Here is a 14,809-nt window from a genome sequence, read left to right as displayed (position 1 = left end):
TTGATTTTTACATAAGACTCAGGTTCTCATGAGAAGAGCTTTTACCCTGTTGCACATCTACTTAGCTCCTTTTCGTACTAATTTTTCTAGCTGCCATTGGCTGAACTTGAACTTGGTTTGTGTTTAAAACTATCTATTGTGTAGCCTTTTTCTCCTTTCTCCGAGGTTTGGGTTGGGAGCAGCTCAGTCTTTAACTAGATGTCTAATCTTCCCTTACCTTCCACCTGCACTGAATCTAAACAGTAGCTCAGTTCATCTCTCGACTTCTGTGTGTCGAGTGGAACATTTTTCTAAATCATTGGGGTGGATTTTGCTTTGGTTTTATATCCTTTGAAATATTGTAGCAGGCTCTAGACAATGTCATCAAATGGCTATTTTTGATAAAAATCTTGATTTATTTATGTATACTTTGAATAGGTAAAACAGGTAGTGTGCCAAAATCTTAAATTCATATGATTTCTAAAGACATGAAAAGGTAGTGCATTAGTAATAGTTTAATGAACCTCCATGTATGACTCATAATATATCAATATTCTGTATCATTTTGGGAACCTTTGGGTATCTATCTGGCCAAAAGATCACTAGGTAGGTCTCCCTCACAGGACCATGGGAATCTGGTATATATTCTTTCCTTTTTTCCACTTCCTTCCAGATCTCCCTCACCTCTCTACACAACCAACTTCATGCTCTATCTCTTCATCTCCTCCTCTCAGAAAAAGCCAAAGATCCAAAACAGATAAACTAAAAATAACAAGCATTAAGACAAAACAAACAAACAAACAAAAACAAAAAATAAAAGAACAAACAAACAAAAAACCCAAAACAACAAAACAAAAAGCATACAACAAAACATGGAGTCCATTTTGTGTTGGCCAACTGTTCCTGGGCTCGAGGCCTGCCTTGAAGTGTGGTTGATAGACCAGTGACACTTCATGAGAGAAAACTGACTTCCCCTTTGCCAGTGGCTATCAACTGCAGATAACTTCTGGGTTGGGGTGGGAGTCCATGTCTACTTCTCCCTCTCAGTGCTGGACACTGTCTGGCTTGAACCTGTGCAGGCCTTGTGCATGCTACCACAGTCTCTGTGAGTTCAGGTGTGCATTGTCAGTTCTGTTGTGTCTGGAAGACACTGTTTCCTTGAAGTCATCCGTCACCAATGGCTCTTACAATGTTTCTGCCTCCTCTTTTCCACGGATCCCTGAGCCTTGAAAGGAAGGCTTTGATGGAGACATCCCATTTAGAACTGAGTGCTCCACAGCCTCTCTCTCACTCTGCACACTGTCCAGTCATGGGTCTCCGTGTTAGTTCCCATCTACTGCAAGAGGAAGCTTCTCTGATGGGGGTTGAGTGAGGCACTGATTTCTGAGGTTTTCATTTCATAGCCTCAGCTTTTCATTTCTACAGAATCAGTTTTGATACTGCCACTTTAACACTGCTCTTTTATTCAGTGAACGTGTCTTAGATTAGTGGTAAAATTACTGTTTCATCATGCCTTCTGTAATTAATTATTGAAAGAAACTTTATGGTAATTTGTAGTTTGAATGGGTTCATTAATATTCCCTGATGAATCTTTAAGTGATGGTTGAGAAGAATGAACTATATTTGGTGTTACTGAAATTTTTTTTTTTTTTGAGACAGGATCCTCTATATTCCAAACTGGCCTTGAATCTATGACAATCTTCCTGTCTCAGCTTCCTGAGTGCAGGATTACAGATGCCCACCATGAGCCTGGCTAAGAAGAATGCTCTCATATTCATGCTGTTATAAAGTTTGAAAAGTCTGGATTCAAAATTAAGAATGACTTCTGAAGCAGAGATTACAACTCTGAATATTTAAAAATATATCTGAGAGTTCAGTGTGTTAGCTCATGCCTATAATTCCAGCAATTGCAAAGCCAAGGCAGGAGGGTTGCTGTAAGTCTGGGACCAGCTTATGCTGCACAGTGAGTTCCAGGCTGACCTGGGCTGTGAAGTGAGACTGTGAAAACACAGACAAACTTGAAATAACTGTGTAGACATTCTTATGAGATTGGTGTCTCAAGACTCAGGTGTTACTTTGAAATCTTAAGACTGTCCACACTGGATTTTACAGGATTGCTAATTTTCTTCTCCTGTAGGTTATTAAGTGTGGTGTGCTGTGATCTGGATGCTCTTCTCTTACTGGAGGCTCAGTATCAAGTATCCAACATGTTACTACATGCTCAGGAAGAAAATACCTTTGAGATCTCCGAGAACCACAGGTTCGGAAACAAAGCTAAACAAAAGGCGGCATTAGAATGATGCTATCAGCAGTTTTCCTTACAAATGATTTGAAACTAATTTTCTGTATAATTTTTATACTGCCTGAATTACTACATTAAAACGCCAGAGTAAAAAGCCATTAAGCATGAATGTCACAGGAAGATAATGATCTACGTTTTTGGAGAGTGCTACATTTATCATTTGTTCCTTTTGTCTTAGTATTTTTCCCTTTAGTTTTCAGGAAGTCCTGGCACCTTTCAATTCACATCACTTTGTACAGTGACCCTCTGAGGAAAAATGCTTGCTGTTGCATCTCTCTTGGAGCCATTCAGTCCCCAGTTTCCTAATATGTCAGCTTATAGTCATGCATGTTGATTATTTGCCAAGTGAGGTTTTGATCATTTTTATTTTCCTACTAATAAATCACACTTGCCATTGCCTCAGTTTGGCTGACATTTATAGAATACACATTCAACAGCTGTTATCACGCTCATGTCTGTAATTCAGAACATAGTAGTGCACTTCCTTCCTACCCAGGCCATGGACAGTTATATCATTTGATGTTGAGGTTTGATATCGAAGGAAAAAATTACTAGTATCCAAATCTGTTCATCAGCAACATGTACATTGCAGATTTGGGGCACTGACTCTAGAACACAGGAGAAACTCGTGTCTCATGTCTCCTTGGTTGCGAGCCTAGTCTTCAATGGCTGAGCCATCTTTCTAGCTCAGGAGGAGCATTCTTCCTCCCCCCCCCTTGTTCACTCTGTCTGGAACAGGCTGGCCTCAAACTCCCAGAGATCCACCTGCCGCTGCCTCCCGAGCGCTGGGATTAAAGGTGTGTGCCACCACCGCCAGCAAGGAGGAGCTTTCCTAAAGATGGTTGTTACTTCAGAAATAAAACATGTCCTATTCGTGTTTCTGTAAGTACAGGATCATTCATCAAGGAAATACTCTTTCTCTTAGTATTTTTTTGATAGCAAAGAAGTGATGATACAAAAAAATATGAATTTAGCCTTCTGTACTGTAAATATTCTGATAACTAATGTGTTTTGCAGATACCTTTTGTTTCTGTTTGTTTTGTTGTCTTTTTTTTTCTCTTTGCAATCTAGTGACATGATTTAAAAATCAAACCATATTCAGTTAAGGAGACAGCACAATTGATGTATATTCTCTTTCAGGGACTTTATAATTGATGGCTTATCAGTAGAGAGAAATCATGTTCTTGTAAGGATTAATCTCATTGGTGGGCCTTTGGAGCGGATTTTGCCTCCAAGGATGCTTGAGAAGGTGAGTGCCATATTTTGACATGTTTTAAAATGAAGTACCCAACTGAAGTGGCACTGAACAACATTTTCCAAGTTTCTCTACACCAGGGTTCAATTTTTGTTGCTTGACAAACTTGCAAAACAGGTAAACACATTCAAAACAAAATAGTAGTGATGTCGCCAAGAGCTCACGAGTTTCTGGTGAGTGTCTGAGAGCAGTAGATTGTTGTTTTATTACATTCTTGTCATTCTTCCGAGTGTCCTTGAGTATGTGAATTCTGAAGTCTTTCTCTTTCATGTCCCTTAACTGTTATATTTATTTATGTAGTAGGGAGTGTGTGTGGTCTTTATGGAGGGTGGTTGTTAAGAAGTTCCCTTCTGTGACTGCCACCCTGGAAAAGATGAGCTAGAAGTGATTGACAGAAGAAAAATAGTTTTGGGGTGGAGGGGATACAAGGCTTTTTAAAGATTGTATTTTCACTTTCATGAAAAAAAAAATATAAACCCATCATTATCAGTTCAAATCACAAGAATAAGTTGTCATAGTCCAACTTGTGAAATTTCAATGACATTTTGCTTATTGTCGTTTAGGAATAGTGGATTATAATAGCAAATAACTTGATAGTTGGACAGAAAGTTTGGGAATAAAAAAGTCAATTGAAATGAATGATACGTGAGAAAGTATGGAAGTTCAGGATCTTAACCCACCTCCTACACTTACGGTGCTGTTGTGTTCCTAGGGGGATGACCCGTATCCTTGGCCGATGTTCTCGTCATATCCATTGCCACAGTGCTATGTGCCAGAAGTCCCACGAAGTGCTGATGTAAAACAAGGTAAATCTTTTCACCCAACCGGTATTCCAGTGCTCTTTGTATGGTTCGAGAAAGAGACTGTGAGGAAGGTGAGTGTTGATCTCCGTTCGGCATGGGTGCAGGAATACATGGCTGCCCAGTCCCTCTTAGTTTTCCATCTCACTCCCGTTGTCTGTTTGATTGGTGTCGGTATGATGGCGAACAAGTACTGCCTGCAGCAAAGGTAAAGCAAGTCTGTTCAGAGGCAAGAGATGTTTGCTTTAAAGCCTGGATTAGTGGGAACCGCACTGATGGCTCAGAAATTCACAGTATCTGTGGCTCTTGCAGAAGACCCGGGTTCAGTTTCCAGCAGCCACAGGGTGGTTCACAACCACCAGTAACTCCAGTTCTGTGGTCTCTGGCTCCCACTGCTGGTTTCAGGGCGTTGGACACACATGGTATGTGAAGACAAAACATCATACACATAAAATAAACACATCTTTAATTTTTTTTTTCTTGAAAACTGAATCAGTAGTTCCTGGTTAGTTAAATTCTGCCTATTAGGAAGTTTTCTTTATTCACTAGAGTATTTTTTAAATGACTGCCGTGTTTACATAAGCCCTGAGTTGAATTATGCTGGGAAGTATATTTTATCCCCCTTTGGAGGAATCATGAATAGATGGTTGTTTAACTATTCAGCGTATTATGAGTGAAGCAGACAAACGAGCTTGCTGGGATAGTGTATAATCAAACTACCTTGCCAAACAAAATCTTGTGTCAAAAGGGGAATGTAGCTTTAGTATTCATCTTCTGAGTAATAGAACAACATTTTGAGAAGAGGAGCCATCAGGACAACTGAAAGAAACACATTATAACTCAGGGAACTGTGAGTGTGACCTGTGTGAGGATCTTGAAGGTGGAAGTATCAGTGAGATGAGAAGGTGAGGCTCATACAAAGGATCTAAGTTTGATAAAGGATCGCATCACATACTACCAGGGGTTATGCTCCGAGTTCCTAGGCCAAGGAATTCCTGCACGGATGATGAGAGTCCACGATCAAACTTTTCACAAAGTTTAGAAGTCAATTCTTGCATCAACAGCCTGTCCTTTATAATGCCATCAAACTAACACTGGAAAGAAATCATGTGGAAGAGATTGATTTCACATTCACTTAATGCACTTTAAAATTTGGGCTTTGGGTTTCACTCTTGCATGACAAAATGTATTACTTTTTCAGAGACTTGGGAGTGGTACTATGCATTTTTCAGGAAGAGGCTTTTTCGATGATGCCCTTCGGATGTTTTCTCGCTCACTTCCATCATTCACTGAACCCAGGGCATTTTCAAGCGTTTGTTCCATCTGCTTATTCTTCTCTGAGTCTTTCTGGCAGACTGTTTATACTGTGTCTTTCATTCTTTCATCTTCTAGGTTTCAACATTTGTTACCCTACATGCTTGTTTCCTTAATATATGTTTCATGAGTACTGAGTACAAGGATCTTCCCTGGGAATTATAAATAACACATCAATTATGAATAATGTATCAATATCTGTTGTTTTTTTCCCAGTACCTCAACCCTTTTCTTGGTCAGTTTTCTTTGATATAATATAACACTGTTTCCTTTGCTAAGTTTCATTGGGGAAAAACTTTTATTATGTTTCTGCATAACAGATTCATAGTCAGTTTTATTAGCTGACTTCTACCTTTATTAATTTATTTCCTCAAAAAATATTTTGGGAATTTGAACAAGGGAAATAAAAATTTAAAAAAATGAGGTATAAGTGGCTATTTCCCAAGGATAAAACTATCCATCAATGCCTGGGAATCGGTCCTTATAGAAGTATATTTTTACTGTGTTCAGAAGTGATGTATAAAAGCTCAGTGATGGATTCCTGTTCTGTCCAGAAGGTGCCGGGCAGTGGGAGGGTGTTTCCAGGTCGCTTTACTTTCCTGTTCCCTTAGATGAGTGTTCTCAAAACTCTTCTCTCCTTGACCCTTCCCGTTCGCCATCCTTCCTTAGGTAATCACCACACTTCTCACTGTGCTGGAAATAGAAATGATAGAGAGCAGCCGTGTGGTACTAATACATATCAGCTCCTTTGACTGTGCGTATGCCTGCCCGTTCAGGCCTCCAGTCAGGACTGGGAATGAACTGCCAAAGCTGATTTGCAAAAGCCAATTTCCTCATCCTCCCTGCTTCCCTCCAGGGACAGTGCACCTTAACAGTTCTTCATTTCCTCTCTTTTTTAGATCTACATCCTGTGAAGCTACAATGCATCGGTAATTTCCTGAGCCAATTCTTATGATAAATTGTGTGTGTGTGTGTGTGTGTGTGTGTGTGTGTGTGTGTGTGTGTATTGAGTAAAATAAGCCAGGGAAGGAAAGATAAATATACACACATATATACATATGTGTGAATATACTCTCTTTTTCTGGAGGATCCTATGTTAGCCTTCAACATCCATAGCACAGTTGGGTGGAATTCACCCTTCAGCCATCATCAGTTCTCCTATAATCGCCACAGTTTTTATAATTGTGTACTAACTGTACAGCATAATCACTTTCATTAGGACGTGGTCATAATATTTATTATATTCTGTGATAGTTTTCACCCCTTCTCTTGCTTTCTCTTGTCTCCCTCTCCCATTCTGGTCTCCATCCTCTTCCAAGCAGCTTTCTCTTTATGTTCTTGTCTTTTTTTTTTTTTTTTTTTTTTTTTAAGCTAGATTCTACATATAAGATAAAACGAGATACTTGTTTTCTTTGTCTGGTGTATTTCACTTACTGTGATGATGTCCTGTTCTAGGTACATGGCATGATTTTGTTTCCCTCTGTGGTTCAGTAAAACTCCATTGTGTATCTATATCACTGTATCCTCTATTGGTGGGAATCTTTGTTGGTTCTGTTTCTTGGTTTTTATGAATATCACTGTGATAAAAATGCATGTACACTATCTGTAATGTGCTGACTTAGAGTCCTGTAGGTATATAGTCAGGAATGATGTAGCTGGATCATATAGTAGTTTTGTTTTTAGGTTTTAGAGGAACCACCAAACTGATTTCTGTCATGTCAGTAGCAGTTTACATTTCTATCAAAAGTGTTTAAGGGTCTCCTCCCACCTCCTCCCAGTTCTAGGTATTAGGAGCTGACTAGCAGGAATGGGGATTGGCTAGAAGGCAGGGTGCTGAGAGGGTCTATAGGATGGAGGACAGTGGGGTCTGCCCGGAGAATCTATAGAGTCCACAGAGAGTGGAGAAAGGGAGGCAAGACAGGACACTGCAGTCGGTCTGCTTCAGGGCTGGGGTGACAAGGGGAAGCTGGAATTGAGGATGGGTGGGAGAGTGAAGTTACCATCCTGATTCCCTGGTCTTGCATGGCTGGCGTGTTTCCGGGGAGAGGGGGCCTTGAGCGTTGGCAGGTGAGACAACTTTGCAGGAGAACGGAAAGGTTTGTAGGACACAGGGGAGGCTGTAGAAGATCTGTTTCGTCCCTTTGGATGGGGGCAGAGGTGGGGAGGAGTGCAGCAGGTTGTCTGCTGCAGAGCTGGCCATGAGACTGGGGAATTAGAAATGGAGGATGGGAGGGAGAGGGAACATTGCTTACCTGATCCCTGGCTGTAGTGGCCATGGTTTCCAGGGACACGCCTCTGTTACTGATTTTCAAGTCATAAACGATCTCTTGAGCTCCTTTACTATAACTGACATTTTGTATCTCTTGACCAACATCTCCTCCAAACCTTGTCCTCCAGCCCCCCATAACCATTATTCACCAGTTTGCTTCAAAGAGTTGAAAATATTTAAATTATACAAATAAATGAGGTCAGGCAGTACCCATCATTCCTTGCTTGGCTTACTTTACTAAGCATAAAGCATAAAGCCGACATGAGGTTTCCCCATGTTGTTACAGTGGCAGAGCGTGGGTCTTTTTAAAGCCTAAGCTCCCTCCTGAATCTTTCCCATAAGCCCAAAGGGATGCTGTTTAATCAGTTAATTAACTGTTTAGACTTGTGTGTGTGGGGGGGGAAGGGGGGTCTTCCTGTTCTTGTGTTCGTTCCTGTATATGTTTGCATGGTAGGAGTGAGGAGGCGGGGCCTTGGTGGCCTGGAACTTGCCAAGTAGGTTACAGTGACCAGCCTAAAAGCTCCAGGCCTCCTCCTGCCTCTGCCTCCTGGATGCTGGAATCACCAGCATGCTACCACGCCCAGCTTTTTTTTTTTTTAAATGTGGATTCTACAGCTTGAACTCAGGTCTTTGCACTTTACTGACTGAGTTATTTCCCAAACTCCATTCTTAAATTTGCAATCCTATTTTCATCCTCCCTTGTATTGCAAAATTCCTCAAGTGAGTATCTAGGTCTGCCTACACCTTATGCTATTTTCTGCTGGACCCAGCCTTTGCGCTAACCATTAAGCTTTCTCCCCAGCACTCCCTCACAGTAGGTGTGTCAGCCTCATCATTAACCCTCATTTTATTGAGACCTAGCAACAGCAGCATTTGGCACAGGTAACCCTGCCCTCCCTACTCTCCTCCTTCCAGTACTCACTTCCCCCCCCCCCCCCGCCCCCATTCTTTAGAAACATTTTCCACTTGCTTTATCTTCTGGAAAATTCACCTGTTCAGTTTTCCTCCTGAACTTATGGTAAATATGCATTTGTATCATTTTAAGATTTATCTTTCACATCTCCTCAACTATTAAACTTTGGAGTGCACTGAGGCTCAGTCTTTAGTGGCCTTCATTTTACTGGCCATTTTACTATTGCGAGGGTCTTAGCTTGTCTTGCCACCTAGGCCAGTGGCTGTCAGGCTGCTTTCTCAGCTCTTACCTCTGCTTCAAGTTCTGGGCTCCTGGGTCTGATTTCATGACATCTCTCTAGGACGGATGGTAAGCGCATCAAGACTTAACACGACCGAGATCAATTTCTGACACTCTCTTCAAATCTGTTCCTTTGATATTCTTCCCCATTTCGGAAATGGCAACTTTTGTGCTCCATTTCTTCAGGCAATAAGCCTAAAGGCTATTTTGGAGTTTTCCTTTCCTTTAAGCCCTGACAAGTAATCTGACAGCAAGTCCTCTTGACTCTACAGATCTAAAATAAAACCTCTCTTGCCTCGTCCAGCCTGGCTGTATTCAGTCTGTTCTCACAGCAGCTAGAATGACGCTTCCAAAACACTCATTGGATCAGGTTACTCTTGAAAGCAAAATCTTTCTCTTATACCGTAGCAGGCTTGTGTCTTTGTCAGAGCCCTCCTGACACATGCTTTCTTGTAAGAAGTACGGTACAATTCTAGCACCATTTTAGCCCCTTTCCCTACATGATTGGAACTTGTTTGCATTGTGTTTCCATTTGTGAATAACCACACATGTTTGAGCCAGAAATTCGTCCTAATTTGGTAGTGGTATCTGGTGTATTGTCCTAGGAAGACTGGTCCTTAACTTGCCGTGGTTCTCCTTAGGAAGGAGAAGATTGATGCAGCAGTGTTCATGCGAAGATACTTCAGGAAGAGATTTTGCAAAGACATATTAAGTTCATAATTTCTGTATATCATTCTGATATTCCTGATCACTATGCCATGATTGTAGATGAGGGAGGAAAACAGACAATGCCAGCGGAACTGAAAATTATGTCCAGTTTTTTTCTCAGACATTTGAGTATGGTGATTGTAGTTGTGTGAACTTAATGAGAAAAATGGAACCAAGTTCATGTTCTAAAAGGGATAAATCAGGCCGGGTGGTGGTGGCGCACACCTTTAATCCCAGCACTTGGGAGGCAGAGCCAGGTGGATCTCTGTGAGTTCGAGGCCAGCCTGGGCTACCAAGTGAGTTCCGGGAAAGGCGCAAAGCTACACAGAGAAACCCTGTCTTGAAAAACCAAAAAAAAAAAAAAAAGGGGGGGGGGTAATAAATCAGAACTATTGTGGTTGAAACAATTAGCTAAACATTAATTGTACAACACTGTGCTCAAGCCAATGATACTTTGAGACATGAAAGTTATTTTAATAGCAGGAGTCATTTATTTTGCTTTTTGATTCAAATTCATGAGTCATTACTCATCAATTCTGACAGGTGTCAGGTTAGTCATCATTTGTACACAAATTTAGGATGTTATTTCATTGTTGAAAAAAACTTCATTTCAGTTATGTGCACACGATAAACCAATAGTCACTTATCTCCCAGCGTCTAGCTTTATCCTTCTTCCTACAGTTAGCATCTCTCGTAGGTTACATTGTCTCCTTTGGCTTTGTGGCATCAGTATAAGCTGTGAGATGATTCATCTCTATAAATATGAATCTGGAGACATTACCTAGTTCAGCTAGTTCTATTTATGAACATTTCAATGCAACATTATTAAAATTTAAGTGACCCTTTAAAAGCTATTAATGAATAACTTCCATGTGTATGTGTACACATATACTTGTTTTTTAGCACAGAGCATCAAATGCATTACATTGCATATGTTAGCAGTAATTAATACTTGGAAAATACCCAAACTATTCTAATGTAATTTATTTTGCTCACTCTGCAGAAGACAATCAAGGGATTGTGTGATAGCCACAGAGCAGGTGCAGGTTAGCATGTTAGGGGCTGCCAGCTGGAATTGCTGGAGGCTAGCCCATAGCTGGAACTGTTGGAGGCTAGCCCATAGCTGGAACTGTTGGAGGCTAGCCCATAGCTGGAGCTGTTGGAGGCTAGCCCATAGCTGGAGCTGTTGGAGTCTAGCCCATAGCTGGAACTGCTGGAGGCTAGCCCATAGCTGGAACTGCTGGAGGCTAGCCTGTAGCTGAAACTGTTGGAGGCTAGCCCATAGCTGGAGCTGTTGGAGGCTAGCCCATAGCTGGAGCTGTTGGAGGCTGGCCCATAGCTGGAGCTGTTGGAGGCTAGCCCGTAGCTGGACATGCTGGAGGCTAGCCCATAGTGCCCTTTCTGCTTGCAACAGGGTGCCTGCAAGATAGTATTCTGACTTGCTTGTCTTTATTCTCTAAGCTAGATTCCCTCAGGAGATGTTATGACCTGTTCACCAGTCTGCTCTACTTCATTCTCTTTTCATGGATGAAGACTTCTTTTCTGTGAGAGGTGAGGGAGATGTAGACTTCCCATGATGAAACTGAAAAAAAAAAAAAAAGTCTGAGGAACTGAGTAGCATACTCCAGATATTGAAGGCATTAGAGAGAGAGATATCTCAGAAAAATAAGAAATTTTTTGTTTTTCTAGGTCTCGCATCTTTTATTATTTTTAAAAATTACTTTTATCCCAGCTGAAGAGGGGAATTAATGGGTAAAGTACTTGCCGAGCAAGTATGAGGATCTATGGTCGGATCCTTAGCCACCACATAGAAACTGGGTGTAATGGCACATGCATGTTGGAAGAAATAGAGAGAGCCATATCCTGTGGACCCACTTGCCAGTCAGTCCAGCCAAAATGGCAAGCTCTAGGTTCTGTGAGAGACCATATCTTAAAATAGAAAGTGGAGAAACAATTCAAGACATTTCAACATCAACCTCTGTCCTGCACACATATTTGCACAGCTGAGCACTCCTGGACACTTGGGCACATACAAATATGCCACACAGGGAGACTATACGCACACATTGTCTTTATATGGTCTTCAGGATGTGAATGTCCAGGCATGGAAAGCTATGGTTGGCATTTTCTGCACACACCATCAATATCCACATGTGGACCAGAGGAAGACTTTGGCATCCCTCTGAGCCTTACTCTGCGGGGGGGGGGAGGCTATTCTCCAATGGGTCTGAAGCTTTGAGATCCTTGGCATGGCCATGCCCATGTCAACAATACACGCTCACTCAGGACTTCCTCACGCTGTGGCATTCTTTTTTATTGTGATACTGTTTTGGTGTGCATTTTATTCAGTGGATGCTGGCATCCTCAAAGAGGGGAGTATGCTGTTTGTCTTTCTCTTATATATCATCAAGTCCATTGACAAGTCCCTTAGGGTAGCACTAACTTGCTGGTTACTTTCTCAAGTCTTAGAAATGTGTGGGGGCCATTTGTCGGAAGCTACAAATATCCTGGTAACTTCTCACAGAAAGGGCATTTTTAATGTTCCCAGGAACTGGCTGGTAATCACTCCTTGCTAGTCCATTCCTCTGGAGGCCTTTCCAGAAGGTTCACTTTCTTGCATCTAAGTAGAGTGACGGTTAGTGTGAGCCACCTGTGTAAACAAGTGCCCTTCTTAGTTCTAAACTTTTATTATTTTTGACAAAAAAGGGGAAATGTGGTGTTATACTGTGTGCCCTAATAAAATTTGCCTGAAGATCAGAAAACAGAACAAACCACTAGATTAAACATAGAGGTCATGGCTGGGCGGTGGTGGTGCACGCCTTTAATCCCAGCACTCGAGAGGCAGAGGCAGGCGGATCTCTGTGAGTTCGAGGCCAGCCTGGGCTACCAAGTGAGTTCCAGGAAAGGCGCAAAGCTACACAAGAGAAACCCTGTCTTGGAAAAAAAAAATAGAGGTCAGGCAGTGGTGGCACATACCTTTAATCCTAGCACTCAGGAGACAGAGATCTGTCTGGATCTCTGTGAGTTCAAAGCCACCCTGGACTGTATGAGACTGACTCAGTCTAGGAGAGAAAACAGAGCCAGGCAGTGGCAGGACACACTTTTAATCCCAGAATTTGGGACTCACACACACCTTTAATCCCAGGAAGTGATGGCTAGTCGGAGAAAGGTATGTAACGCTTGAGGAGACAGGTGTATCTCTTTTAGCTAGAGGCTTTTTCGGCTGGAGCTTTTAGGGTGAGGACTGAGAGGATTTCAGTCAGAGGATCTGTGGTGTTGGTGAGGTGAGACGTAGCAGTGGCTTGTCCCTTTGTTTTCCTGATCTTCAGGTAAGTTATATTAGGGTGCACAATATATCACCACACTTCTTCCCCCATCTTTCCCCCTGATTGTCCTTCATCTCTGTTCTTCCTGTAGTAATTATCCTTCATATTCTGGATCAATCATACAAGTATTTTTCACTATCATTAGTTGCTTTATCAAGATATAATTAATATCCTGATTAATTGATTTTTCTGTATATTCATGGACATAGTCATTCATAACTTCAAAGTGATAAAATCAGCAATCTTGAACTAAAATATCCAAAACTGTGAGCCAAAATAATCTGTATTCCTTTTGATGTTTTGTCACAGCATCAAGAATCTAAATAAAACAAGTAATGCAATAAATAAACACATATTCAATGACTAGAGGAATCAACATGAGATTTCCTCTCCTTTTATTTTACCATCATCAAATTCTGTCTTTCTGACCTTTGTCATTAGACACTGGAAATTATTTACAAATTAACATGTGTAGCAGAATCTTAGAAGGTCTTATTAATAAAATCAAACCTGAGCCAGGTATTGGGGTGAACGCTGGAAGATCAGAGAGACAGAACAAGCCACAGCTAACCTCACCTGGCCAACTTCTCAGCTGATCTTGTTTCCTCAAACTGGAAGTCTCTGTGTCCTCATATCAGAATGGCTATCAGCTGAATTAGGCTGCTCAAAACATGAAAGCTTAACCAGCTAAAAGCTTAACCAGCCAAATGCTTAACCAGCCAAATGCTTCTAGTTTCTGGTCCTCACGCCTTATGTATCTTTCTGTTTTTGCCATTACTCCCTGGGTTTAAAGGTTCACTTCTTGGGATTAAAGGCTTGTGTCACCATGCTTGGCTGTTTCCAATGTGGCCTTGAATTCACAGAGATTCAGATGGATTTCTACCTCTGGAATGCTAGGATTAAAGGCGTGAGTGCCATCATTTTCTAGCCTCTGTATCTAGTGGCTCTTCTGTTTATTAGAGTACACAATATTTTGGGGAACACAATACCATCACAAACATGACTTTAGAAATTCTTACTCTCAGCTGCAGTAACCTCAGAGCTGACTAAACATCTATAATATACATAGATTGTGGTTGAAAATTCCTTCTGTAGCCTCCTGTATACCTCTTTCTTGAGTTAGGTACCCTTATTACACTTACTTTGTCATCTATGAAATGTCACTGTCATTTTTTAATGGCACATATGCATTGCTAGCCCTTTGTCCCATTTTTTCCATAATTAGAAAAAGATCTCAAAATGTACAACCTTTCATTATTTCAAATTTAGCCTTTTGTGGCATCAGTATTCTATTTTGCTGCTTCTTCCATCATTATTTCAACTTATCTGATGGGGAATTGATTTTCCACCCAGCAAAACATTCTCTTACTACTATATAAAGAGTAAGTTCCTTACTGATAATCACTCTTTAATGCAATGTGGCAGATAATATTAAAATACAGATAAATTCTTCTGATAGCTTCCCATATGAGAAAATGGTTCAGGTTATAATCCATAACTGTAAATGGCAGTATCTCTTAATTTTGCCTATCATGAACTTTTTTATTAAAAATTAAATGAGATAAGGACAGTGTGCATAATATAAAATATAAGTGAATTTCAGGCCACACTCATCAGCACATAAGTTTTGAGGTCTGAATAAATTCAGTATAAATACATGAACC

General features: G+C 41.0%; 1 protein-coding gene across 3 annotated transcripts in view; it reads left to right on the top strand.

Annotated features, from left to right (window-relative positions):
* Tbc1d32 (TBC1 domain family member 32) overlaps positions 1 to 14,809 on the top strand; it is a 207,582-nt gene that overhangs the window by 123,367 nt on the left and 69,406 nt on the right. For all 3 annotated transcript variants that reach the window (XM_076552493.1, XM_006981267.4, XM_076552494.1), the window contains 3 exons: positions 2,117 to 2,239; positions 3,422 to 3,530; positions 4,249 to 4,342. In XM_076552493.1, coding sequence (XP_076408608.1) covers positions 2,117 to 2,239; positions 3,422 to 3,530; positions 4,249 to 4,342 — 326 coding nt within the window. The remainder of the gene's footprint in view (positions 1 to 2,116; positions 2,240 to 3,421; positions 3,531 to 4,248; positions 4,343 to 14,809) is intronic.

The sequence above is a fragment of the Peromyscus maniculatus genome, chromosome 16 (genome assembly GCF_049852395.1).
Source record: "Peromyscus maniculatus bairdii isolate BWxNUB_F1_BW_parent chromosome 16, HU_Pman_BW_mat_3.1, whole genome shotgun sequence".
Lineage (NCBI taxonomy): Eukaryota > Metazoa > Chordata > Mammalia > Rodentia > Cricetidae > Peromyscus > Peromyscus maniculatus.
This window is presented reverse-complemented; position numbering and strand designations above follow the sequence as displayed.